The sequence below is a fragment of the Dendropsophus ebraccatus genome, chromosome 7 (assembly GCF_027789765.1).
Source record: "Dendropsophus ebraccatus isolate aDenEbr1 chromosome 7, aDenEbr1.pat, whole genome shotgun sequence".
In the NCBI taxonomy this organism is placed as follows: Eukaryota; Metazoa; Chordata; class Amphibia; order Anura; family Hylidae; genus Dendropsophus; species Dendropsophus ebraccatus.
This window is the reverse complement of record NC_091460.1, coordinates 29,782,291-29,809,881: the sequence shown is the minus strand read 5'-3', so window position 1 is coordinate 29,809,881 and position 27,591 is coordinate 29,782,291. Positions and strand designations below refer to the sequence as shown.

Below are 27,591 nucleotides of genomic sequence, written 5' to 3'. Positions count from 1 at the left end.
CTTTAAAAATAACAAATCTTTCGTTAAGGTGGGTGTCCATGTTTCTTGAGTTAAGTATGAAATTGTCCATACCATGTCCATTAAATTATTGTCTTCCAAATCCACCGATTTTGCAGCTACATTATAATGTATGATCGAAAAGTATAGTTGGAATAACTAACGCAGCCTGCACAGTGTTATCACAAGGTTATTAATGTTGTTACAAGCCCAAATTTACAGAGTGGCAAAATAAAAATATCTGTAATCATCCTACATTCATAGCCATTAAGCACAGTGCGGGTCATGTAGAAATGTCCGAATGGCTACTGAATCTTATTCAAAGAATAAACTGCAAACCAGTTTCTGTATTTAAAGGACAACTCTAGCCATCACATCATTTTACATCACCTCCCATAGGAGACCAAAGACTGTTGGGCAACAAAAAAAAAAAAAAGTCTATAAAGAAAAGGGAAAAGTGGTATTTTATATTGTATTTCATATTTTTTGCTCTATCTAGTCGCTAAATCTTTCCGAACATGAGCGAAGCTTAAAACTGCGCTCACCGATGTAAGCAAAAGGGAAGAACATTAGGGGTTTATGGCAATGGAAGAGGAAAAAAATGAAAAGAACAGCCATGTTCTCTCAAAACATAATAGCCATACAGTGACTTTGCATACAAGCCTTTCTAATATACCGTCACTTACAGCTCCACAGCAGAGACTCACACGCTGCTATTATACTCCCTGGAATGTTTTCCCACAAGCAAATCCGCCATATGTGATCAAAACCTTTAAGGGAATGTGTTATGTAGCTTTTATTTTTTCGCCATTAGAGAAAGATACTAAAATATGTTAATTTTTTCTGATCTTCCCATTTTCCGATTGTAATTTTTGAAATTTACATTTTAGTACACTATGGGGGCAGACGTATGGCTTGAGTTTTCTGCACAGCTTTTATAGATATACAAGTCCTGTGGCCACTGGCACAACAGATTAGAGAGGACTTCTATGGAAGAAACTTCTTGTCCTGCTTTGTGACTAGAGATGAGCGAACCTGGAGCATGCTCGAGTCGATCCGAACCTGAACTTTCGGCATTTGATTAGCGGTGGCTGCTGAACTTGGATAAAGCCCTAAGGCTATGTGGAAATCATGGATATAGTCATTGGCTGTATCCATGTTTTCCAGACAACCTTAGAGCTTTATCCAAGTTCAGCAGCCCCCGCTAATCAAATACCGAACGTTCGGGTTCGGATCGACTCGAACCCGGTTCGCTAATCTCTATTTGTGACCTGTACAGATGTCATTGTGCAGGAATGGGATAGGCTGAGCTCCGACCATCCTCTACTGTGAACGGCCTGACCATATCTTATCTATATTATCCATATGGCCTAATCTCATCTTTCATTGTAATACTGTCTGCACCATGGTTGGTAATCCTAAACCTTTTCTCAAATGTTCCTCCCCATGATGAAATTTGCTGTGCAAAGTCTGCAAATCACTTTACAATACATTTGGATAAAAGTTTAAAGATTGAAGTTTCCCACCCATGGGGAAAAAAAACATATAATTTACAGGACTAAAAAAAAAAAAAAAGTAACAAAAACCCTAGTATCATCCCAAGATGGGAGATTCCCCTTTCACGTTAGATTCCCTTTATCTATACTTGCATGTTCCATACATGACCATAATACTAACAAAACATATTTAGTTCTAGGAGACAGTCACAGCAACACCCCCCCCCAAAAAAAAAAAAAATGACCCAGGAATTGGATGATGAACAAGTACCTGAGATGTTTAATTATTGAATGGAGACGGCCATATTGCAAATCGTAATTGAATTAAAGACTACGTGACAAAAACATTATCCAGCAGGAATATCCACGGATCAATGCTATTGGTATTGGACAACCGAAGTCTGAAGTGAGAGCTCCATACCTTTAACTCAAATACGTTTAAAGCCAATTTAAGTAATATCCACATTGGTCGACTAAAGGAAGACAAGGGCGTTCTGTGCACAAGGGCATTATATTACTATTGAAATGCTCATGTAGGCAGCGGGGCACAATAGATGGCGGTACAAGGCCTGTATGCCATTACTAAATATATCAATTTACAGAAACCACGTGGGGAACATACCAGGCACCAAGGAAGGAAAGCATGGAGATCACGATACACAATTGCACTTAATTCCAAATCAGGTTCCATCACGTGTGCATGTTACTTTAACATAACACAGTATGGAATCCCATTGTAAACACAAAACCTATACGTTTTTGGGCTTTTCACTAGCACAGCTATGAGAGAGCAGAAGCGCCAAGGCTACGGCACCGGTTATATCTCCTAATATGACCTTTCTAAATAAATATGCAAAAGTCCGTAGAGATTAGCAGCAAAGGTTGTGTCCCGTTTAAGCGTTATACCCCGGAAGGAAGCTGAACGTGATTGGCTCCTCTGGTGTGTGCCATCTACAGGTGGACTCTCAGCACATCACGGGTGGCTACGGTCCGACTGCAATTCCTGCAGACCACAGAGAGTGACTTCTGAGTTTCAGCCAGGCAAGGGCGACACATAAGGTGGCCACAAGAAAGTTGGTAGATGGGTTCAGTTTTAGAGTAAGCTGAAAATGTCCTCATACACGATGTGCAGCCTTGGTCTGCGCCGCTCCTTGTGTGCTCTGTGAAATAAGACAAAGTGAAGGAATTTTATCCATTAACGGAAGATAGCAAGCCGCAATGTTGGTGCACATCAGTAGTCCAAGTGACTATATGGGAAAAAATTCTCATGTTTTCAACCCCCTAAAATGCTTCCTTGTTCCCCCTCCCATCCCCATCCTTATTTGGTTGAAAGTCATCCCAAGCATGGCCAGGGGTGGGGGTGGGAGCGAGGAGGCATTCCAGCTTGCTACACTTTAGAAGCTTGGGAACATCTGACACTCTGCACTGGAGAGTAAAATAATTTTCTATGTTTTGGAAGCATAGCTGGATATATGAACGGCACCATGTAGCTATCCAACAGTGTCAGCAGTTTGGAACGTGTTTTTTCCAGCTAAGGGTCCTATTACACGGAGCGTTTTTTAACACTAAACGACTAACGATAAACGATCGCAAACAAGATTATCTTTAACCTGAAATTGTTCGCCATATTACACAGAACGATGGTCGTAAGTTACGATCGTTTATTCCTTCATATCCCAACAAAACAATGAACAATGCGAAATTACACTGAACGATTAGTGAAAAAATGCAAAACTTGAGCGAACAAATGTGGAATTACAGCGAATGATTAGCGAACGATTAACGATCATTTTAGTTTTAGATCTAAATCAACATACGAACGATTTTTCGATCGTTGCCTGCAATTACACAGAACGATTATAAATTTAAATTCGAACGAGATAACAATTTTTTTGCACGATAATCGTCCCGTGTAATACGGCCCTAACAGATTCCCTTAAGTATCAGTGGTTGTCTAAAACAATACCAGTAAAGGTTGAGACAGTGTTCCAGGACGGGCTCCCGGCACCCTCCATGTGAAAGCCTTGCTGTTGACCTTTCACAAACTTTGCAGTGTAAGAGGGCATGGAGCCCAGAGCGGTGGTGAGAGCCTGGTCCAGGCTTTGCGTCAGTCTCTGTTCATGGGATAACGACTCTGTACAAAAACAAAAATGCATCTTAAAGTGAATCTGTCAGATTTAATTCAGGTTCCAAGCTGCTAACACTGTTAGTTAGCCGTTAGGTCAAGGAGACACATGGTACGTTTTATATATCCAGCTAAAGTGATTCCAGAACTTTAAAAACTACTTTTATTCTCCAGTGCAAATTGTCAAAGAGACTTCTCAAGCACCTGAATTACTAGTTCAGCTTCCAGCTGTCGATCAATAAGGAATAGGGATAAGACGGAGAGCAAGGGGGCAAGGCAGCCCTCAGCAGTTCATGTGCTTAGGAACTCCTCTGAAGTAGTTTTCGATATTCTGAAAGGGCAGATATATGAAAGGTATTGTGTCTCCTTTACAGCTACCAGCAGCATGTCAGCAGCGTGGAACCTGAATTGAGGCTTTCACTATAAACAGCATCATACAACAGCTTAAAGGATACAAATCACCCAATACACAAATCTACACAGCTTACCAGGATTTGTGTCTCTCTCAGTTATATAGGGGACAAAGCTGCATTGGAAAACATGGCCAAAACTACTTAAACGTGATATAAAGATGTTTTAAAGAAACATAAACCTTCCTCAACTGAAGTACAAAATACCCCACACCCACTTATGCTAGTTTGGTTTGCCCCAACATAGAAAACGTAGGGAGTACCTGAGTTAGAGCAATCCATCTGGGACGTGTGACTGTCGTTTTCAGTCTTCATCTTCTTCGTCCCGAACTCTGAGGTAGACGAGAGGCCACTCACTGCCGAAAAGTATGTGTCTACATTATCGCCATCATTGGCCGAATCCTCCATCCATTCCACTTTCCTTTTCATGGAGGACAAAGCTATGGCAGAAGGAGTCACTGCGGCACCAACACGGGCTCTTCCCAGGAGGGTGGAGCCGGGAATATTGTGCTGTAGGAGGAAGTAGTCTATCCTAGCTTTGAGTGAAGGATGGGGTAGAGGCTGGGAGTGTGGGGAGTAAGGAACGCCCGTAAACGGGTCACTTGGCATCCTGCCCCATGATGCTTCACTTTGGTTGCATTTATCGAGTGTGCTTTGGTCAATGACTTTCCCCGATGGAAGGATTATGGGGAAAGTCATGATCTCCAGGGTAATAGGGTCCAAAAACTCCTCTGGGACATCTTGAAGAATATTGGCGAGCTCGCTCAGACTGTGCTGTGTATTTTCTGAGTTACTATAAGACATGTGGTTACTTTCCATAGGCGATGTTGGACGCTGCTGCCCAAAGCCATGGGGAAGACTTAGGCAAGCAATTTGGTAAACATTCTCCACCACTTCCTTGGGGCAGGTCTTTGCAGGTTGTCCCCATACCTCCACCCTTTTTATACAAAAAGGTGTCCCCCCTGCTACGTGCGTTATACAGATCTTCAGGTGCGTAACATTACTTAGAGAGTGCTGCCCCTTATTCCATAGATCCTGGCACGACGACCCATGGTAAGACATGACGTTATCGGTCTGATGGAACGGGTGTCGTGGTTTGAAGCCTCTGTTATTAAACGTAGCCTTGCTTTGATTTTTTAGCACAACTTTTCCCACCAAAGCAAAGACCTCTTTGTCCAGCGCTGGGCCGACCAAAGCTGGCTGGCTCACCTCATGGTTATTCCAAGACATTTTGTTGGCAGAGGTAGCTGTATAAATGTCCATTCCTGAAAAGTGCTGGTGCCCCCCAGAGGAGGTGTCTATATTAATCCTACATATATCTATATTAAATGGAAAAGAGAAGGTGATGTGTATGGGAGGCTTAATGAAATATTCGCAGCGGAAACCACGATTTCTCTTAGCGAGGTCTTCAGAGACCAGATTCTCCACTTCATACCCATCGGCACTGATCTGAAAAGATAAAATAGATTTGTGCTTCATGGTCTGTCAAAGGAAAACCTAAAGGGCTTTGAGTACGAGGCACAGATAAAAATTTTAAAATCGTCTAGCAACCCCTAAACGACGCTTGACCACCCACCCAGCATGCACAAGATCAAGTAAAAAATTCCATGAAGAAAAAAAAGAGTAGACAAAATACCGGCACTACTGTGAGGGATTTACACTGTTCATATGTAACCACTCTCCCTTTTAGGGACAAGACACAAAACACACGCTGGTTGTTTCTGACCACTGGTTGGTGCTCACTCCCTTGAGAAACAAAGTTCATAATCTACACAATACGAGGAAAGAAGCGTAGGGAGGGCACTCACCCTTTTGTTGTGATCTTCTTTATTGCAGCATGATGATTAAAATTTACAGGACATATTCAGGGCTTAGCCGTGGTACGCCGAGCACCTAGTTGATCGGTAACAGCTGGTTCACGCTTGCGCGCTTCGTCTGACGAAGCGCGCAAGTGCGAACCAGCTGTTACCTATCAACTAGGTGCTCGGCGTACCACGGCTAAGCCCTGAATACATCCTGTAAGTTTTAATCATCATGCTGCAATAAAGAAGATCACAACAAAAGGGTGAGTGCCCTCCCTACGCTTCTTTCCTCGTATTGTGTAAAAAATTCCATGAGAAACAGGTGTGTATTCTAGAAAGCTTCAGTAGTAATTGTCAGTACGGTACATCCTAGTATATCTGTGGGAACAGAAGGATCAGGCAGCTGAAATCCAACATGCCCGATCCTTCTCTGCCCCACCATGGGGAAATCAGTGGGTATAGCTAAAATGTCTACCATGTACAGGCAGCTTAATGCTATGGGACAGCTCTAGGTCCAACATATTCAGTCTATCAGCCCATGAGGTCACAAACACATAGTAAAGAAGAGGCCGAAAATTACCTTGTTGCAAAATACCCGTGGCTTAAATTGAGGAAGGCAGAGATTGACAACCATTCTGGCGTATATTCTGTAGGGTTTCCACACAGCAACACCTAGAAGGGCAAAGCAATACATAGTATATCAGGGCACTGGCCTAACACTGGGGTACTCCGCATTGACTAGGCACATCACAACCACTAAGACAAAATGACTTTTACTATCCCAACAAAATCAGAACTTTCTTAATGTGGAGAAAGTGTAATAAAACAATTCTTGACATGATGGGCACCCTGCTCCTGGGATTTCATCAAGTCAGCCTCCATCCTCAAACCCATCATGTCACTAAAGATGCCCAACTTAACTGCTGCCTCATCTCATACCTTATACCCAGTGCTGCAGTATATGCCAAGTCTGGAGACCAGACCCAGAATAACTATTCTATGGACCTTTGTATTACTCCTTTCAGCCATTGCTTCAGACTGGTACTGTATTTGGTTGGGTTTGTTATTATACAACGGTCGCTTCTGTTATTTTTATGGATGGCTTTAATGCCACTGTTTATTACAGGGAATAAATGCAAGTGTATACATCAAGCCTGACAAGCCTAAAGAGTCCAGATACTTTTGAAGACCAACAGCGCCACCTGGTGGTCAACAATGGACCAAGCAGATGTAAATCTCAAAAATAGAGATTCTCAAGCAGTCTGATTCTCACATCTTACAAGGGCAAATGGCGACACTTGGGGATTTAGGCTGCAGTCTTTATGTCCAGTGCAAAATTTACCTTGCAATTCTTTATTGACACTCATTTCTATTTCATACACATTTTTATCCTTTACAAGAATAGGGATGTCACAATAACAGAATTTTGAGCTTCAAATAGGTTTGATTGGCTGAACAGGACGTCCAGACGCCACGAGCCCCTGAAGCAAGCCAGATCGCGGACTGGTAATGTATGAACCAGGACGCCGGGGGTTAAGGGGGCTTACTTATACATATTCGCAGTGGGATGACAATCCTGCTATGACTATGGAATCTAATTGAAAGGGAAAGATATCCGCAGCGGATTTTGCTACAAACTTGAAGAGTGAAATCTGCTGCAGATGCGTTGTGTTAACCCACCCTAAAATTGCCCTATTTACACTTTTTTTTATCTTTTAGTACCACGCTTGCATATATGTGACTTTTTGACCACTTTTATTCTTTTTTCTGGGATGTGATGTGACTAGAGATGAGTGAGTTTACAGTAGGAACAAAACAAAGCGCTAGAAGTTTCCCAGGACTGGATCCAGCTTTTTCCAGCACCCAGTGTGTAGCGGCAGGGAGCGGAGCAGATTCAAAGGCCGCAGCCTGATGAGCAGAATGCCGATAGGAACGAAGCGCTTCGCTTCACTCCTACTGTAAGGTGGCTTATCTCAAGTTGTGACAAAAAAAAAAAACTTTTCCGCCGGGGAATACTATGAGCAATAACGTGATTGCTCATAGAGATCAATGCAGTTCATATATGTACTGCATTGATCCATTATCTCAGCACTCTGTTGGGCTCCCAACAATCTGGGGGGGGTTTCAGTTATTGTCTACTGGTGTCACCTTTCACTGTAATGCTGATCAGATCAGTTTCCAGCAGCCTCCTCATCATCACATACAGGAACTCTCGTCTTAGTTTTAGGCCTAGTTGTGAGAGTGAAAACTGAAAGATTTTTAGGACTAATTTAAAAAACATAATAAAATGGAAAGTTAGAAAATACATCATTAACTATTCTTTTAAATAAAATGATAAAAGGCCTGCATTAATACCCGAAACTAAACGTCTCACGTTTATGACCCACCTTAGAAATAGTTATTTCAAATGTAGAAATGGTGACTTAGCCATTCAAGACAGACAGGACAAGCAAAACATCATAGAAAGACTAAAAATTCCAGTATAACTACAATGACCTCCAATACCATCCTCCAACGTACGGTGAATAGGCTACAAGGGTCTTCAAACAAGCACCTGCAGCTCTCCATTGGTTTTATATCCTTTCAATAACAAAGAGCAAACAAAAGTAACAAGCCCATTCCTGATCTTATAGAAAGGACCCTACACACTCTCAGAAGACTATCAGTTTGCTTTGGGGGACATGTAACATTGCACAGGAAATGCCATATGCATGGGTGTGAGGCAACATAAACCTTCCACCAATGTTCCATCAGTAATGGAGACCTAAGAGGCTACGGGGGGCATTCACACGTTCCGTGCATCATGAATGATGACGCCGGGAGCACTGAACTCCGCCCGTATTTACAGACCCCGAACAGGACATGGGAATAAGCTCTAAAACTGGCCATACCCATGAAGTTATACATCAGTCCCTATGTCAGGTACTGTGTTATTTTGATGTACCCTAAACTGGTGCAGGGACAAGGGCCGGCTTTGGGACACAACTCTATAGTATCATTTTTATTTTCTTGCAGAAGGTCTCGCAAAGGAAAGAAGATAAATCAGGATCTAAAAATGTAAAGAAATTTTCCTGCTTTTAACATCTTTATATGTCCCTTTTTCACCAGAAATTATCTTATATAAAGACGAAACTTTTAATTAAAATTAACTAGAGATGAGCGAACCTTGAGCATGCTCGAGTCGATCCGAACCCGAACTTTCGGCATTTGATTAGCGGTGGCTGCTGAACTTGGATAAAGCCCTAAGGCTATGTGGAAAACATGGATATAGTCATTGGCTGTATCCATGTTTTCCAGACAACCTTAGAGCTTTATCCAAGTTCTGCAGCCCCCGCTATTCAAATACCGAACGTTCGGGTTCGGATCGACTCGAACCCGGTTCGCTCATCTCTAAAATTAACCTAAAAAATATAAACACTAAAGTTTTTGGCCTTCGTTTGTGTGTCATTACATTCAGGACTTAACAATTATTCACTGTCTCATTCAGTAAATAACAGGCTCTGTTTTAGAGCTTGTTCCTTGCAGGATGAGTTGAATTCACTGTGCGGCATAGACTACACATTGCATTCATTCTATGGATCGGTACATTTAGGTTTTTTTATGTTTTGCACGGTTAATTTTTTTTAGATTGGCGCATTCCACAACCTTTTTTTTAAGGGCATTTTCTGTGCTAAAAATATTATTACACAACCCTTTTCGTGAGGATATGTAATTTTATTCTTTAGCTTTTTAGATATGTTTAAATAATGTGCTAATGGGTTAATTTCTGAATAATAAAAACTGGAACAGAAAAAAAATAAAGCGGCCTTTTTTTATTCACATAGTAGTTAACAAAGAGCATTGTATGGAAGGATAGATGGAACATATTGATGTCCAGTTAACATTTGGGGTTGTATTGCTTCTCAATGAAATCTGTGCTGGAAGGTCACACTAGGATGGTGATGTCATCAGCACAATAGACGCAATCACTGATTATTTAACAGGTTCCAGAGACCCGAACACTTTGTAATGCAGATATGAAAGTTTTTCCGACTGTGAACGTTTTGAAAGAGGATACCACTCCCAATATGGCAGCTCCACCACCACATAACCCAACTTCTGCAGCTGCCTCCTTTTCATGTCATGGAGACCCAACAGCCGTTTGCGTCCATAACAATAGTGATTTCGGTTCGTAACCTGGATTGCCAGTTTGGTAACCTTAGCCACAGGTTTCTTAGCTTTCTTTCCCATCGTCAACTGGGACACCAAATCTTCAGTGATTTCAGCAGAGCTCTTAGAACTGGGGCAGGACCTTGGACCATCAGGGGTATCGTCAGGAGTCTGGCTCTGGCTTTTATTCAGTAATCGGCTTAAGAGATCATCAGTGACTTGTACACCAATGGTTTTTTTCTTAGGTTGTTCGGCTCTGACGACATTTGCATTGAGAGGGATGGGCTTATTGTTGACATCAAAGTGGACCTCTAGGTCTTTTGATCTGGTATGAGGCAAGATCATATGATGCTTTACAAACTCCGCTCCTCCCAACAATATCTCCAACATGGAGGCAGCTTCCAGTGCCTCCTCCTTCACGTATATGTCTTGGTTTGAGAAGTTTATAAGCATTTCAGTGACTTCTTGTCGGAGCTCGGGTGAAATGTTTTTTCCAATGTACTCAGGGCATTCGATCTCAACAGTGCCAGCTATGGTGAAGAGATCCTTCTTCAGCTCATAAGTGCTTATTTTAGTGGACTGTATGATGAACTCTTCACTTAAGGCCACCTGGATAAGGTCTAGAGGGAACCTCTGACAAAAAGCCAGGGCCATCAGACAAGTCAAGAAGTGTTCAGGAAACGTCTTGAATTCTTTCAGATTCTTGTAGATTTCCTTAATCAAAGCAGAATAAAAAACATTGGCATTGGGTGGATTATAGGTTAGAATGCCAAAAGACCATAGCAACTTGGCAATGTCTTTACTTCTACAGTAAGACACCCGATCTGGAATAACCAAGGCTACAGTATCCATGAGGTTCTCATCCAGAATATGCATCGAGGCAAAGGAAAGAGTCATATGCATGATACCCTGAATGCCCATGTTAGGTATACGATCACAAGCCACTTGTCCAACCTGCTTAAAAAAGTCCATATGGTCAACCCGGGTGAATCTGAACATCTTGAGAACATTCACCAAAGAGTAGTTGCTTATGTCATCTATATTTTCTACAATCCTACTGCCAAACTTTCTCATTAAGTACTCTGATAACCCATGACCAGTCTTGAAATACCCTAAACAAACCGTCCCAATTTCTTCTAGGTTGATGGCCTGGAGATATCTTAGAACCACAGCTTCAAGTTTCTCCAACAGCTCCTCAGGTGCATGTCTTCCTTCACCCATAATGTATATTAACTGGATGGCCTGAGCTAAGTTGAGGTCCATACAACGCAAGTGCATATAACTGTACATTATGTCTAAAAATTTGGGGACGCTATATGATAGGCATCTCCACATATCTGCCACCAGCAGCAACTCATTAGTAGACAGGTACCACACCCGACGACTAAACTCTTTTTCATAAGCTTTTAGTACTGGGTGACTACAGGAAGTTTTTAGTCGGACAAAGGCACCAAGGATACGAATTAGATCTATGTGGGTGTACAGCTGAAGGGATTCAATGCTACGGCTACAAATTTTCTCAAAATGACTATTAGATTCTAACCTGTCCATAAGGTCTTGAGGTAGATGACTTAGTTTCTCTAAAAATTCTGATATTTCCACAGGAGACAAATCATCATCGTAAGCTAATTTCTGTAGAAGGGTCTCCCCTTCATCCATGGAAATAACCATAGACTGTTCGGAGCTGTAGCACAGGGGTTTGTATTCTGGTCTACTTTGTTGAAACCCTCGAGGATCGGCCATACTATCGTAAGACTCTATATCATCATATACAGTCTCTGTTTTGCTTCTTCTATAAATCTTTGCAAATTTCTCTGACGTTCTCACCCGAGGCAAAAATAGCTTTTTAGTTTTTGGATGATTATTCTGTTTTGGATATTGTGGCCTGTAGTCATGTTCTTCTTGTCCCTTCTCGAGGTTATTGATGGTGGAGGCAAATTTATTTATATCTTGAAGTTCCCCAGCATTGACTACTTTCTTGAAATAAGCAACAGGCTGAATGTTAATTCTCCTATGTTTATCTGGAGTTTTAGCATTCGTCCATCTAGTAAAAGATGAAAGTGAAGCTGTACGGAAAATGCCGCCTTGCAATCCTCGACAAAGTGCAGTCGCCATGGGTCCAAATCGAAGGTGGTCATGAAGTACTGAAAAAAGGGGTAGATGAAGAATGAGGATGAGTCTTCTTGCTATATAAATTTTAAGTGCGCAAAAAAAATCCAAAAAAGCTAAGTGTAAAAGGAGCAGCAAAACACCAACAGCTGGAAAATAGCGCGCCACACTGGTCTACCAAAACCAGCAGGAGCTTTAATATATATCATGCATCTCACGATACCGGACGTTCAATGTAAACTTAGTAGTCAAAAAATCTTCCCAGAAGACAATTCACAATAGAGTTACGTTGGATAGTCGCATCCCTTACACTGACAATCATTATATGAAATTGTGATTGCAATCTTTATGGTCCCTAGTCTAACAAGCACTGGGAACTTAAGATGAGAGCAACTTGAGCATGCTTGAGTCAGATTGTTCGGCATTTGATTTTAGCTGTCTAAAGTTGTTGGATGCAGCTCTATGGCTGTATCCATGTTTTCCAGGACTCCCTAGGGCTGCATCCAGCTTCTTCAGCCACCAGCATTAAAATGCCAAATGATAGGACTGAAGCATTCTTGAATTGTGCTCATCTCTACTGGGGACATCATACAAATGTGAATAGAATATTCTTTTAGAAAGGATTTTCTTACAGCCAAGACCATGACATAATAGGGCTCCCTTTTTTATCCCCATAACTCTGGAAAGAACCATCTTGCCAACCAATCACTGACTGGTTAATGAAGCTGGATCGGGGGGCCCAGTTATCCCCATAATTTTCAGTCCTTACTAAGGGATATAAATGTCCATCGCAAAGTTGTTCATGGGGTTAACAAAGTCTTAAACAACACTTCTACAGATATGTTGGTCAGTGACTCCTACAGTCTAGAAACTGGAAGGAAAAACTAAGCTGCACCAGCCACCTTTGGCTCTCCTATGGCCAGAAACAGGAACTGCAGAGGTACAGTACCAAACCCAGGGCTGTCAATATGGTGACCCTCAAGCTGTTGCAAATCTATATTTCCCATAACGCCTGGACAGTTTGAGTTTTCCCTCTCTAAGCATGATGGGAGCTGAAGTTTTAAAACTGGAAGGCAGCCAGTTTTACCTAACATATGCGTTCTAGGGTTCGGCAGGGGTCTTTTGTACTCTGGACCCCCAGTAAAAACTGGAGACGTGTCTCTAAAAGCTCCGACCTTTAAAGTAATGGTTCTCATTTATACCTACCAAAACTATCCTAAAACTATGACTCTCAGCATATTGCATTTTAAAATCCCACTGAAGTTTAACTAAAATGTGCACAACTTTCTGTAAAAAAAATTAAATATTAGTACCCTCTCAAGAAGGCTGCATACAGCATCAGTGTCAGACCGGGCTGTGCAGGGCACATAAGACGACAGAACCGTATTATCAGCTACAAAAGACGAGCAGGGGGTCCGACCCAAGGGAGGTCTATTCATCCTAGCTGCCACAATGTCCATACACTTCTATGGGAAGTCTCTGCTGATCTGTATGGAGGTGGCGGGGACTGAGAAGAGGGTCTTTCTATAGATGAGGGTCCCATTATTAGCCTACCACCCTTTTAGGTATATACCCTGTAGTATAGAGTATAGTATAGTATACAACTCCCAGCAAGTTTGCAGTTGTCAGGTCGTGCTGGGAATTATAGTTCCCATCGCAGAAGAAAGAGATGCCCATCGTCAACAGTATGTGAGGAAATGGTATGGCGGCCCTCAGCACCCTCATAGACCTTTCATACAATTATATAGGTGTCCCCAGAGCAGCCTCACTGTCTCCACACAGGGACCACGTGCTCCTAATCAGCCAATCACAGGCCTGCGTTCATTTCCAAACCTGCTCTAGGAAAGCTAGTGCTGAGCATTGATTGGTTGCTGGGGGCAACAGTAAGACTATGTCAGAAGCAGGTACCATAGATGAGTCCCTCTGTGTATAGAGCGTCTCCCCTCTCCTCCCCCACGGGCAGCTATGGGGGAGGGGGGTTGCGTACACCGGTGTCGCCCATAGACACATAAAGTCTCATCAGCTCATAGTGTGAGGCGGCACATACAGCCCAGTGCCCGCGCTACCGGCAGACGTACACAGCAGTCACACGGGACATACCCGCTTCGCTCTCCTCTATCACCGCCTGTCCATGCACTGGGAAGAGACGCAATCCGGCGGCGCACACTGATGACACGGACAATGTCACAGCCGCAGTCAGCCGAGCTAGAAGGCGTGGTCAGTTCCCCAGTGACGTCAGTCGCAAAACGTGCTGACAATAAGTGGGACTATACTTGACGCAACGTCTCCAGTAAGTGGGCGGAGCTAGGCGGTATCCCAAGGTGGGCTGAAACTGTCAATTATAACATATGGGCGTAGCCAATAATTATCTGTCAGTGTAGTGGTGTGTGCGGAGATAGACTGCAGTCACGCTATCAGCACTTCACTGAAATGGAGTCACACTATCAGCACTAGGAATTACAGTGCTCCTATATACCATGTTTTACGGTAATAGCCAGGACTAGTTAGTTCCAGGCTGCAGAATGTGCCAGGAAGATCATAGGGTTACACCTACATGTGAGACTAAAGAATGTCAACTCTTAACCCCTTCAGGTCCATTCACCCACTGTTAACCCCTTCAGATCCACAACTGTTCAATTCCCCCACTGTTAACCCCTTCACATCCACTACAATCTAATTCATCCACTGTTAACCCCTTTAGATCCACAACACTTCAATTCATCCACTTTTAACCCCTACACATCCACCACAGTTTAATTCATATACTGTTAACCCCTTCAACTCCAGGAATATTTTTTTTTTTCTAACTATATGTAATTTTTAACACCTGAAAACCAGGCTGATTTTAATTTATTTCTCTTATTTGTCTTAGATATAGAAAAATAATTTTTACTGTAGGGATTTGGATTAATGTGATGGTAAAGTGTCTATTTGGGGTTATATGTCGCACTATTTGAAGTCCAATAAAATCACGAAATCAAATTGTTATCCAATCACACTACCATATCCTAGAAGAGCGCTTACCCTCATACAGGTTCTGTAATTTTTAGACATTTTTACTGTAGTGATTCGGAGTAATGTGATGGGAAAGTGTGTATTTGGGGCTATATGTCCCACTATTTGAAGTCTAATAAAATCACGAAATCAAATTGTTATCCAATCTCTTTACCATATCCTAGAAGAGCGCTTACTCTCGTACAGATTCTGTGATTATCAGACATTTTTACTGTAGGGATTCGGAGTAATGTGATGGTAAAGTGCCTATTTGGGGCTATATGTCCCACTATTTGAAGTCCAATAAAATCATGAAATCAAATTGTTATCCAATCTCGCTACCATATCCTAGAAGAGCGGTTACTCTCGTACAGGTTCTGTGATTTTCAGACATTTTTACTTTAGGGTTTCGGAGTAATGTGATGGTAAAGTGTCTATTTGGTACACTTGATAATTTGAAGTCCAATAAAATTACGAAATCCAATAGTTCTCCATCTTGTTCTTGTTGTTGGACGCTCTTGGTAGACGACTTCCAATCCCAGGAGGGACCAGTTTCATGGCTGATGGAGGATAACCATTAAGAGACTTTTTTCAGGACTGTTCTTCTCTTCTAGTTTAATAAGTCTATGTTCCTTTTAGGTTTAGGCTAGGGACTGGCAGGAGAATGAGGACCCTTGATGTGGCTTGCGAGCTTACGATATTTCTTGCCTATTTTTTTCTTCTAGTTTTCAACGGTAAAAGATATCTACTAATACCTCATTGAAGATTGGACATCGAGCCATCAAGGAGCCCCACTAGACTAAAGCTGCTTTCACATGCTGCAGATTTTAGGCAGATTTTCTGCAGCAGATTGTCTGTTGCCAAACCAAAGTCAACCTGAAGTTTCAAATCTGCTGTAGAAAATCTGCATCAAATCTGCAGTGTGTGAAAGCACCCTCAGGGGCGCCGCAATGATGAGGCGACCTGAATCGTCTGCCTCAGGCGGCGCCACCAGCTATCTTCATGGGGGCGGCATTCAGTGGCAGATTATAATATGAGCGGTTCGGGCGGCCGCCCACATTATAATCCGCCACTGACTGTACCCAGGGCCGCTTTAACCAGAGGGCACATGGTGCACGTGCACCGGGCCCACTGGTTAAAGGGGCCCCCCGAGCAGGCCGGCCGTTGCTATGTGCGACCAGTGCGGTTGCACAGGGCTCCAGCCACCAGCCTGTCATGGGGGAGCGCCATGGATGGGTAATCTACTTACCCCTCCATGGCGCCCCCTGCAGGGCCCCCCCGTCCGCCGCTGCCCCCGTCCGCTGCTGCTGCGGCGCTTCAGCGCTGCAGCAGCAGCGACACTGACAGAGAGAGAGCCATTGGCTCCCTCCCTGTCAGTCACTCTTGTGGCCGCACTTCCTGCGGTCACAAGAGGCCGCACTCTCCCTCTAGCGCCCGACGTCACTGAAGCGTCGGCGCGAGGGTAAGGGGAGTGCAGCCTCTTGTGACCGCAGGAAGTGCGGCCACAAGAGGGAAGAGAAGAGGAACGCGTGGACCCAGGTGAGTAAAAGTGTTTGTTTTTTTCAATGTTATATGGGAGGGGGAGCTATATACTATTGGGGAGCACAGGGGGCTATATACTATGGGGGAGAACAGGGGGCTATATACTATGGGGGAGAACGGGGGCTATATACTATGGGGGAGGACAGGGGGCTATATACTATGGGGGAGCACAGGGGAGCGCATATACTATGGGGGAGCACAGGGTGCTATATACTATGGGGGAGGACAGGGGGCTATATACTATGGGGAGCACAGGGGGCTATATACTATGGGGGAGCACAGGGGGCTATATACTATGGGGGAGCACAGGGGAGCTATATACTATGGGGGAGCACAGGGGAGCTATATACTATGGGGGAGCACAGGGGGCTATATACTATTCGGGAGCACAGGGAGCTATATACTATGGGGGAGCACAGGGGGGCTATATACTATTGGGGAGCACAGGGGGCTATATACTATGGGGGAGAACAGGGGGCTATATACTATGGGGGAGCACAGGGGTCTATATACTATTGGGGAGCACAGGGGGCTATATACTATGGGGGAGAACAGGGGGCTATATACTATGGGGGAGAACGGGGGCTATATACTATTGGGGAGCACAGGGGGGCTATATACTATGGGGGAGAACGGGGGCTATATACTATTGGGGAGCACAGGGGGGCTATATACTATGGGGGAGAACGGGGGCTATATACTATGGGGGAGAACGGGGGCTATATACTATTGGGGAGCACAGGGGGCTATATACTATGGGGGAGCACAGGGGGCTATATACTATGGGGGAGCACAGGGGAGCTATATACTATGGGGGAGCACAGGGGGCTATACACTATGGGGGAGCACAGGGGAGCTATATACTATTGGGAAGCACAGGGGAGCTATATACTATTGGGAAGCACAGGGGGCTATATACTATTGGGGAGCACAGGGGAGCTATATACTATGGGGGAGCACAGGGGAGCTATATACTTTGGGGGAGCACAGGGGGCTATATACTATGGGGGAGCACAGGGGGCTATATACTATGGGGGAGCACAGGGGGCTATATACTATGGGGGAGCACAGGGGAGCTATATACTATGGGGGAGCACAGGGGGCTATACACTATGGGGGAGAACGGGGGCTATATACTATTGGGGAGCACAGGGGGCTATATACTATGGGGGAGCACAGGGGGCTATATACTATGGGGGAGCACAGGGGGCTATACACTATGGGGGAGCACAGGGGAGCTATATACTATTGGGGAGCACAGGGGAGCTATATACTATTGGGAAGCACAGGGGGCTATATACTATTGGGGAGCACAGGGGAGCTATATACTATGGGGGAGCACAGGGGAGCTATATACTTTGGGGGAGCACAGGGGGCTATATACTATGGGGGAGCACAGGGGAGCTATATACTATGGGGGAGCACAGGGGAGCTATATACTATGGGGAGCACAGGGGGCTATATACTACTGGGGAGCACAGGGGGCTATATACTATGGGGGAGCACAGGGGGCTATATACTATGGGGGAGCACAGGGGGTTATATACTATTGGGGAGCACAGGTTAGCTATATACTATTGGGGAGCACAGGGGCTATATACTATTGGGGAGCACAGGGGAGCTATATACTATTGGGGAGCACAGGGGTCTATATACTATGGGGGAGAGCACAGGGGGCTATATATTATGGAGAGCACAGGGGGGCTATATACTATTGAGGGGGAGCACAGGGGGGCTATATACTATTGGGGGAGAGCACAGGAGGCCTATATACTATTGTGGGAGAGCACAGGGGGGCTATATACTATTGGGGGAGAGCACAGGGGGCTATATACTATTGTGGGAGAGCACAGGGGGGCTATATACTATTGTGGGAGAGCACAGGGGGGCTATATACTATTGTGGGAGAGCATAGGGGGGCTATATACTATTGGGGGAGAGCACAGGGGGGCTATATACTATTGTGGGTGAGCACAGGGGGCTATATACTACTGGGGAGAGTGCACAGGGGGGCTATATACTAATGGGGGAGCGCACAGGAGGGCTGTATATAACTGGAGGAGCACATGAGGGTCTATATACTACAGGGACACCTTAAAACTATGGAGGCATAGAGGGGTGTAACTATGTAGGGGTACAGAGGGGTGTAACTACTGTATAGGGGTACAAGGGACCTAACTACTGTATGTGTTGGAGCCTAAAATATTTGTCTGGCAGATTCTGGAGAGAAGATTCACAGCCAGGAGAAGACTTCAAGGTGGCCCAGGCTGGATGGAGAGAAAAAGAAAAGGTGACAGACTCTGATCGGAGAAGACGCCTCCGGTGAGTCACTGGATGTAACTTCACTCTGTTATAGGCTTGTACTGATAGGGGTCATGATGTGGCGGTATTATGTAATGGTATCATTGGTGATATCTTTCTGTTTTGTTTAGTGCAGTTTTTATGTAATATGTAATCACTGAATGGTGGAAATAGTGTTATAAGGTAACTACTGTATGTATTGGGGCTCTTGATACAGTGTGGGGGCAAATTCAGTACATTATACAATGTGCAGAAAGGTAAGGGGGGGCCCACTCTTGAGGGCTGTGCACTGGGCCCACCAATGTATTAAAACGGCCCTGACTGTACCATGTACTGGAGCCCCCCCGCCCCCGGGCAGTATCTGTAATGAGATGCTGTGAGCGGGGGAGACTGTATTCATAAGCGCCGCGCTGTACTAAATCAGCCGCGCGGTGCTGATACTACAGCGCGGCGCTTATGAATACAGTCTCCCCCGCTCACAGCATCTCATTACAGATACTTCCCGGGGGGCGGGGGGGCTCCAGTACATGCATTCCACGTCCGTGATCCGTCAGGATCACGGAACGTGGGAATGCAGCCTTAGTCCCCCGGCTGATGTGCGGCTGCCCGGGGTGTCCCGTCCTGTCCCCGGCAGCGCGCGCATCAGAGAGCTCCCCGTGCGCCGGAAGTCACAGGCACAGGCGCACGGGGAGCTCTGTGATGCGCGCGCTGCCGGGGACAGGACGGGACACCCCGGGCAGCCGCACATCAGCCGGGGACTAGACCAGAGAGGCTCGACGGGGGAACGGATGGCAGGTGAGTTGTGTGCTGTTTTTTGTTTTTGTTTTATCTGCTGTGCAGGGGGGGGGGGAGAGGGGGACCATCTATAAGGTAGGGGGGGAAGGGGACCATCTATAAGGGAGGGGGGGAAGGGGACCATCTATAAGGTAGGGGGGAAAGAGGGGGACGATCTATAAGGTAGGGGGAGAGGGAAGAGGGGGACCATCTATAGGGGGGGGGGAAGGGGACCATCTATAAGGTAGGGGGGGGGAAGGGGGCCATCTATAAGGGAGGGGGGAAAGAGGGGGACGATCTATAAGGGAGGGGGGAAAGAGGGGGACGATCTATAAGGGGGGGGGCCATCTATAAGGGAGGGGGAGAGGGAAGAGGGGGACCATCTATAGGGGGGGGCCATCTATAAGGGAGGGGGGAAAGAGGGGGACCATCTATAAGGGGGGGGGGCCATCTATAAGGGAGGGGGGAAAGAGGGGGACCATCTATAATTGGGGGACCATCTATAAGGGAGGGGCGGGAGGGGGACCGTCTATAAGGGGGGGGAAGAGGGGGACCATGTATAAGGGGGAGAGGGGGACCATCTATAAGGGAGGGGGAAAGAGGGGGACCATCTATAAGGGGGCATCTATAAGGCAGGGGGGAGAGGGGGACCATGTATAAGGGGGGGAGGGGGACCATCTATAAGGGAAAGGGGACCATCTATAAGGGAGGGGGAGAGAGGGAAGAGGGGGACCATCTATAAGGGGGGGGAAAGAGGGGGACCATCTATAAGGGGGGGAGAGGGGGACCATCTATAAGGGGGGGAGAGAGGGAAGAGGGGGACCAACTATAAGGGGGGGGGAGAGGGGGACCATCTATAAGGGGGGAAGAGGGGGACCATCTATAAGGGAGGGGAAAGAGGGGGACCATCTATAAGGGAGGGGGGAGAGGGGGACCATCTATAAGGGAGGGGGGAGAGGGGGACCATCTATAAGGGGGGGAGAGGGGGACCATCTATAAGGGGGGGAAGAGGGGGACCATCTATAAGGGGGGAAGAGGGGGACCATCTATAAGGGGGGAAGAGGGGGACCATCTCCTAAAAGATCAGCACCCTCCTCTCCTGACATCCTCTGTGCTGCTGGGACTTCTCCTATAGGATTAGCACCCTCCTCTCCTGACATCCTCTGTGCTGCTGGGACCTCTCCTATAGGATTAGCACCCTCATCTCCTGACATCCTCTGTGCTGCTGGGACCTCTCCTATAAAGTCAGCCTCCTCCTCTCCTGACATCCTCTGTGCAGCAATTGACCAAACATTATGTTTATTGGGGACAGCAGTGGGGGGGGGGGGCAGTAGTGGATTATAATGTGGGCGGATTGACGGGGGGGGGGGGCGTCATTCTATAGTTCGCCTCGGGCAGCAGAGAGGCTAGAATCACCCCTGAGCACCCTTACTATTCTGCAAGTCTTCCCCAGTGCATTATAGGGCCATGCAGCTGCCACTGACTGACAGCTACTTACCGCCCTAGCAGTCTTGTCTCTGCCACCTAATAAAGAGTGCTGAGGGGCCTGTGTGAGCTGCTGGCGCCTGCTGATGCCCCTCCCCCGTGCCAACTTCTATGCTTTTATAGAAGAAGTCTGGATAAAACATTTTTGTATTGTTATTGTATTGTCACCCAAAAGTTATACAAATCACCGATATACACCTATTACGGGAAATGCTTAGAAAGCGCTTTTTTCTCTGCACTTACTACTGCATCAAGGCTTCACTTCCTGAATAACACGATGATGTCACTTCCTGGATAACATGGTGATGTCACTTCCTGGATAACATGGTTATGTCACTTCCTGGATAACATGGTGATGTCACGACCCGACTCCCAGAGCTGTGTGGACTGTGGCTGCCGGAGAGGATGATAGCAGGGGGACACTGAGGGATACAGGGCACTGGAGGAACACTGAGCATCCCCCTGCCATCATCCTCTCCAGCAGCCACAGCCCGCACAGTTCTGGGAGTCGGGTCGTGACATCACCATGTTATCCAGGAAGTGACATCACCATGTTATCCAGGAAGTGACATAACCATGTTATCCAGGAAGTGACATCACCATGTTATCCAGGAAGTGACTTCACTATGTTATCCAGGAAGTGACATCACCATGTTATCCAGGAAGGGACATAACCATGTTATCCAGGAAGTGACATCACCATGTTATTCAGGAAGTGAAGCCTTGATGCAGTAGTAAGTGCAGAGAAAAAAGCGCTTTCTAAGCATTTCCCGTAATAGGTGTATATCGGTGATTTGTATAACTTTTGGGTGACAATACAATAACAATACAAAAATGTTTTATCCAGACTTCTTCTATAAAAGCATAGAAGTTGGCACGGGGGAGGGGCATCAGCAGGCGCCAGCAGCTCACACAGGCCCCTCAGCACTCTTTATTAGGTGGCAGAGACAAGACCGCTAGGGCGGTAAGTAGCTGTCAGTCAGTGGCAGCTGCATGGCCCTATAATGCACTGGGGAAGACTTGCAGAATAGTAAGGGTGCTTTCACACACTGCGGATTTGATGCAGATTTTCTACAGCAGATTTGAAACTTCAGGTTGACTTTGGTTTGGCAACAGACAATCTGCTGCTGAAAATCTGCCTAAAATCTGCAGCATGTGAAAGCAGCTTTAGTCTAGTGGGGCTCCTTGATGGCTTGATGTCCAATCTTCAATGAGGTATTAGTAGATATCTTTTACCGTTGAAAACTAGAAGAAAAAAATAGGCAAGAAATATCGTAAGCTCGCAAGCCACATCAAGGGTCCTCATTCTCCTGCCAGTCCCTAACCTAAACTTAAAAGGAACATAGACTTATTAAACTAGAATAGAAGAACAGTCCTGAAAAAAGTCTCTTAATGGTTATCCTCCATCAGCCATGAAACTGGTCCCTCCTGGGATTGGAAGAAGTCTACCAAGAGCGTCCAACTACAAGAACAAGATGGAGAACTATTGGATTTCAAATTATAAGGTGTATAGCCCCAAATAGACACTTTATTATCATATTACTCCAAATCCCTACAGTAAAAATGTCTGAAAATCACAGAACCTGTACGAGAGTAAGCGCTTTTCTAGGATATGGTAAAGTGATTGGATAACAATTTGATTTCGTGATTTTATTGGACTTCAAATAGTTGGACATATAGCCCCAAATAGACACTTTACCATCACATTACTCCGAATCCCTACAGTAACAATGTCTGAAAATCACAAAACCTGTACGAGAGTAAGCGCTCTTCTAGGATATGGTAACAAGATTGGATAACAATTTGATTTCATGATTTTATTGGACTTCAAAATGTGCGACATATAGCCCCATATACACATTTTACCATCACATTACTTCGAATCTGTACAGTAAAAATGTCTGAAAATCACAGAATCTGTACGAGAGTAAGGGCTTTTCTAGGACATGGTAAGGTGATTGGATAACAATTTGATTTCGTGATTTTATTGGACTTCAAATAGTGGTACATATAGCCCCAAATAGACACTTTACCATCACATTACTCCCAATCCCTACAGTAAACATGTCTGAAAATCACAGAATCTGTACGAGAGTAAGCGCTCTTCTAGGATATGGTAGCGAGATTGGATAACAATTTCATTTCGTGATTTTATTGGACTTCAAATAGTGCGACATATAACCCCAAATAGACACTTTACCATCACATTAATCCAAATCCCTACAGTAAAAATGATTTTTCTATATCTAAGACAAATAACAGAAATAAATTAAAATGAGCCTGGTTTCAGGTGTTAAAAATTACATACAGTTAGAAAAAAATAAAATATTCCTGGAGCTGAAGGGGTTAACAGTATATGAATTAAACTGTGGTGGATGTGTAGGGGTTAAAAGTGGATGAATTTAAGTGTTGTGGATCTAAAGGGGTTAACAGTGGATGAATTAGATTGTAGTGGATGTGAAGGGGTTAACAGTGGGGGAATTGAACAGTTGTGGATCTGAAGGGGTTAACAGTGGGTGAATGGACCTGAAGGGGTTAAGAGTTGACATTCTTTAGTTAGTCTCACATGTAGGTGTCACCCTATGATCTTCTTGGCACATTCTGGAGCCTGGAACTAACTAGTCCTGGCTATTACCGTAAAACATGGTATATAGGAGCACTGTAATTCCTAGTGCTGATAGTGTGACTCCATTTTAGTGAAGTGCTGATAGCGTGACTGCAGTGGAGATAGTACAGGGAGGTTTATGGTGCTGTCTAATGCTGGGTTTACACGGAACGATTATCGTGCGAATTTGCACGATAATGATCGAATTCGAACGATAATTGTACATGTAAACGCAGCGAACAATCGAACGACGAGCAAGAAATCGTTCATTTTGATCTTTTAACAGATTCTTAAATCATCGTTCGTCATTCGCAAAAAATTCGCCGATTGTTCCGTGTAAACAGTCGTTCACTGATTTTTCCTATGTGCGAGATAGGCTTAAGCGATCGCAAAACAATCGGAGAACGAATTTTCTGTACGATATATCGTTCCATTTAAACGCTGATCGTTATAAAAGAAAAATCATTACTTAGAAATTGCTCCGATTGCCCCCCGCTGCCGCCACTCCGGTCGCCACCCCCCGCCTCCGCTGCTCCAATCGCCCCCGCCAGCCCGCGAGCATACGTTACCTACTCCGCGCAGCAGGTCTTCCGACATCCCCGGTTCCGCTCTTCAGTGCACTGATTGGCTGAAGAGGGGAGCCGGGAATTTCAAACGCCTCCTCTTCAGCCAATCAGTGCTCCTCTTCAGCACTGATTGGCTGAAGAAGAGCCGTTTGAAATTCCCAGCTCCCCTCTTCATCCAATCAGTGCTGCCTTGCATTGATTGGCTGAAGAGGGGAGGCGGGAATTTCAAACGGCTCCTCTTCATCCAATCAGTGCTGCCTTGCATTGATTGGCTGAAGAGGGGAGCTGGGAATTTCAAACGGCTCCTCTTCAGCCAATCAGTGCTGCAGAGGAGCATTGATTGGCTGAAGAGGAGGCGTTTGAAATTCCCGGCTCCCCTCTTCAGCCAATCAGTGCACTGAAGAGCGGAGCTGGGGGATGTCGGAAGACCTGCTGCGCGGAGCAGGTAACGTAGGCGATCGGAGCGGCGGGGGCGTGGCGATCGGAGCGGGGGTGGCGATCGAGCCGGCGCTGGGGGCCAGGCTGCGAGCGGGGGGCCGGGCTGCGAGCGGGGCTGCGGGCGGCCGGACTATCGTGCGATGACTGTTTACACGGAACGATCGGCGAATTTTTTGTGGACGACGAGCGACGATTTGATGACATGTTGAAAGATCAAAACGAACGATTTCTCGTTCGTCGTTTGATCGTTTGCTGCGTTTACACGTACGATTATCGTTCGAATTTGATCGTTATCGCGCAATTTCGCATGATAATCGTTACGTGTAAACGCAGCATTATAGTTGCCTATAGCAACCAGTCAGAGCTCAGCATTCATTGTACCAAAGCTATGACCAGTAGCGGTCTTTGGCATCAAGCACCCCAAGCAATCCCTTGGGGCCCCCAACAGCCAGGGGGGCCCCCACGCCCTGCTCTTCTCTTGTACTCAAGACCGCTAGACAGGGCTGCTGCCCCGCTCGCTGCTGTGATCTGAACTGTAACTATGAGCACTCGTAATGAGCGCTTACAGTTACATGCAGCAGCAGCACTGACAGGGCGGGAGCCATTGGCTCCCTTCCTGTCAGTCACTCTTGTGGCCGCAGGAAGTGTTTTCCCTGGGGTCACAAGTGGCCGCTCTGTCCTTGTTGTGTCGGTGCTCCAGGGAAAACCCTTGCGGCCACAAGAGTGAAGAGAAGAGGAGACGCCCGGACCCAGGTGAGTATAAGTGTTTGTTTTATTGTGTTATATACTATATGGGAGGGGGAGCACACAGGGGCCTGTGTAACTGGGGCAGCGCACAGCGGGGGTCTATATAAATGGGGCGAGCACACAGTAGGGCTATATATAACGGGGAAGACACAGGGGGGCTATATATAACTGGGGGAGCACACAGGGGGGCTATAGACTACTAGGGCTTCACAGAGGGATCTATATACTACTTGGGTCAGCACACAGGGGGTCTATATACTACTTGAGGCAGCAGAATGGGGTCTATATACAACTGGGGGAGCACACAGGAGGTCTATATCCAAGTGGGGGAGCACACAGGGGGGGCTATATACTACTGGAGGAGCACACAGGGGGTCTATATACTACTGGGGTAGCACACAGGGGGTCTATATACTACTGGTGGGGCACACAGGGGGTCTATATACCACATGGGGGAACACACAGGGTTCTATATACTACTGGTGGGGCACACAGGGGGTCTATATATTACTGGGGGAACACACAGGAGTCTATATACCACTGGTGGGGCACACAGGGGGTATATATACTGCTAAGGCAGCACTCAGGGGGTCTATATATAATTGGGGGGCACACAGGGGTGTATTTACTACTGGGGCAGCACACAGGGGGTCTATATACTACTGGAGGAGCACACAGAGGTCTATATACTACTGGTGGGGCACACAGGGAGTCTATATACTACTGGAAGAATACACAGGGGGTCTATCTACTACTGGTGGGGCACACAGGGGGTCTATATACTACTGGGGGCAGCACACAGGGGGTCTATATATAACGGGGAGCACACAGGGGTTCTATATATAACTGGGGGCAGCACACAAGCGGTCTATATACTGCTGGAGGAGCACACAGTGGTCTATATAATACTGGGGGAGCACACAGGGATCTATATAATACTGGTGGAGCACACAGGGGGTCTATATACTACTGGGGGAACCACACAGGGGGTTTATATACTACTGGAGGAGCACACAGGGGTCTATATCCAAGTGGGGGAAGCACACTGGAGGTATATACAAGTGGGGGAGCACACAGGGGGTCTATATACTAGTGGGGGAGCACACAGGGGGTATATGTAACTGGGGGCAGCACACAGGGGGTATACATGACTGGGGGCAGCACACAGGGGGTTTATATACAACTGGGACAGCACACAGGGGGTCTATATACTTTTGGGGGAGCACATAGGGGGGCTATATATAACTAGGGGAACACACAGGCGTCTATACACTACTGGGGGAAGCACACAAGGGGTATATACTACTGGTGGCTGCGCACAAGGGGTATATACTACTGGGGGCAGCACACAGCAGTCTATTGTGAGTGCGTGTCGAGGGGGGGGGGGGGCCAGACATAACTTCGCTTGGGGCCCCAGAAATGCCAAGACCGCCCCTGGCTATGACTGGTTGCTATGGGCGATAAACCCTTATAAGGGCACACCTAGACTCAGCAGTAATGGAGTGTGGTGGCTGCCGCCTCTAATAAGTGGGAATTGAGCCACTAGTGAATGGGCGGAGCCAGTATATTTATGCCTCTATATATGGTATGTAGGTGGAGCCACTACTAAGCCAACGGTGTGTGGGCGGGCTAGTATTTGTCAGGCAGAGGTATATGGGTGGGTCAGGGCTCTCCTGCTGTGGACAGTTCCTGACATGGACAGTGGTGGCAGCAGGGAGCACAGTGTCAGACTGGAAAGAATACACCACTTTATGCAGGACATACAGCAGCTGATAAGTACTGGAAGACTGTAGTTTTTTTTTTTTTTTTTTAAATAGAAGTAAATTACAAATCTATATAACATTTCTCACAACAGTTAATTTGGTACCGGAGTACCCCTTTAAAATAAAAATAAAGGGGGAGATTTATGTGTTATAGTAAGAGTCCCCTGGTTTCCTGTCACAGCTCACTTTAATTTCTCACACTGTCCCGGTAATGTGAGAACTGAGCTGTGATTGGTTGCTATGAGCGACAAAGAATTCCTTAAAAAATTGTTTTACAGTTTTTTTTAC

The 27,591-nt window shown here is 45.8% G+C and overlaps 2 protein-coding genes across 5 annotated transcripts; both read right to left on the bottom strand.

The window, feature by feature from the left end:
• Positions 1 to 1,177: 1,177 nt before the first annotated feature.
• On the bottom strand, positions 1,178 to 14,262 carry UBOX5 (U-box domain containing 5). Of its 4 annotated transcripts, XM_069977215.1 has the most exons (6): positions 13,827 to 13,860; positions 7,979 to 8,078; positions 6,411 to 6,502; positions 4,292 to 5,477; positions 3,460 to 3,627; positions 1,178 to 2,653 (listed from the first exon to the last, which is right to left on the bottom strand). In XM_069977215.1, the coding sequence occupies exons 2-6, from the start codon at positions 8,025 to 8,027 to the stop codon at positions 2,445 to 2,447; spliced, it is 1,704 nt and encodes a 567-aa protein (XP_069833316.1). In that variant the 5' UTR covers positions 8,028 to 8,078; positions 13,827 to 13,860; the 3' UTR covers positions 1,178 to 2,444. The 4 variants fall into 4 exon arrangements, with proteins under 4 accessions (XP_069833316.1, XP_069833317.1, XP_069833318.1 ...); XM_069977216.1 differs by lacking the exons at positions 7,979 to 8,078; positions 13,827 to 13,860 and adding an exon at positions 14,189 to 14,262; XM_069977217.1 differs by lacking the exon at positions 7,979 to 8,078 and having other exon boundaries at positions 13,827 to 13,836.
• FASTKD5 (FAST kinase domains 5) lies at positions 9,470 to 14,266 on the bottom strand. Its single transcript, XM_069977213.1, has 2 exons — positions 14,189 to 14,266; positions 9,470 to 12,123 (listed from the first exon to the last, which is right to left on the bottom strand). Exon 2 carries the CDS (start codon positions 12,092 to 12,094, stop codon positions 9,803 to 9,805), a length of 2,292 nt encoding a protein of 763 aa, XP_069833314.1. The 5' UTR covers positions 12,095 to 12,123; positions 14,189 to 14,266; the 3' UTR covers positions 9,470 to 9,802.
• Positions 14,267 to 27,591: the final 13,325 nt, after the last annotated feature.

What these genes read in the sequence shown, in the direction of transcription:
- UBOX5 (XM_069977214.1), bottom strand. Translation starts at nt 8,141, where the DNA reads ATGATGTATTTTCTAACTTTCCATTTTATTATGTTTTTTAAATTAGTC. An exon ending in GATCAGCATTACAGTGAAAG is followed by an intron (nt 6,503 to 7,978) that starts GTGACACCAGTA and finishes TTGCCCTTCTAG; the next exon opens with GTGTTGCTGTGTGGAAACCC. An exon ending in GATGGATTGCTCTAACTCAG is followed by an intron (nt 3,628 to 4,291) that starts GTACTCCCTACG and finishes GTTTTTGTACAG; the next exon opens with AGTCGTTATCCCATGAACAG.
- FASTKD5 (XM_069977213.1), bottom strand. Translation starts at nt 12,094, where the DNA reads ATGGCGACTGCACTTTGTCGAGGATTGCAAGGCGGCATTTTCCGTACA.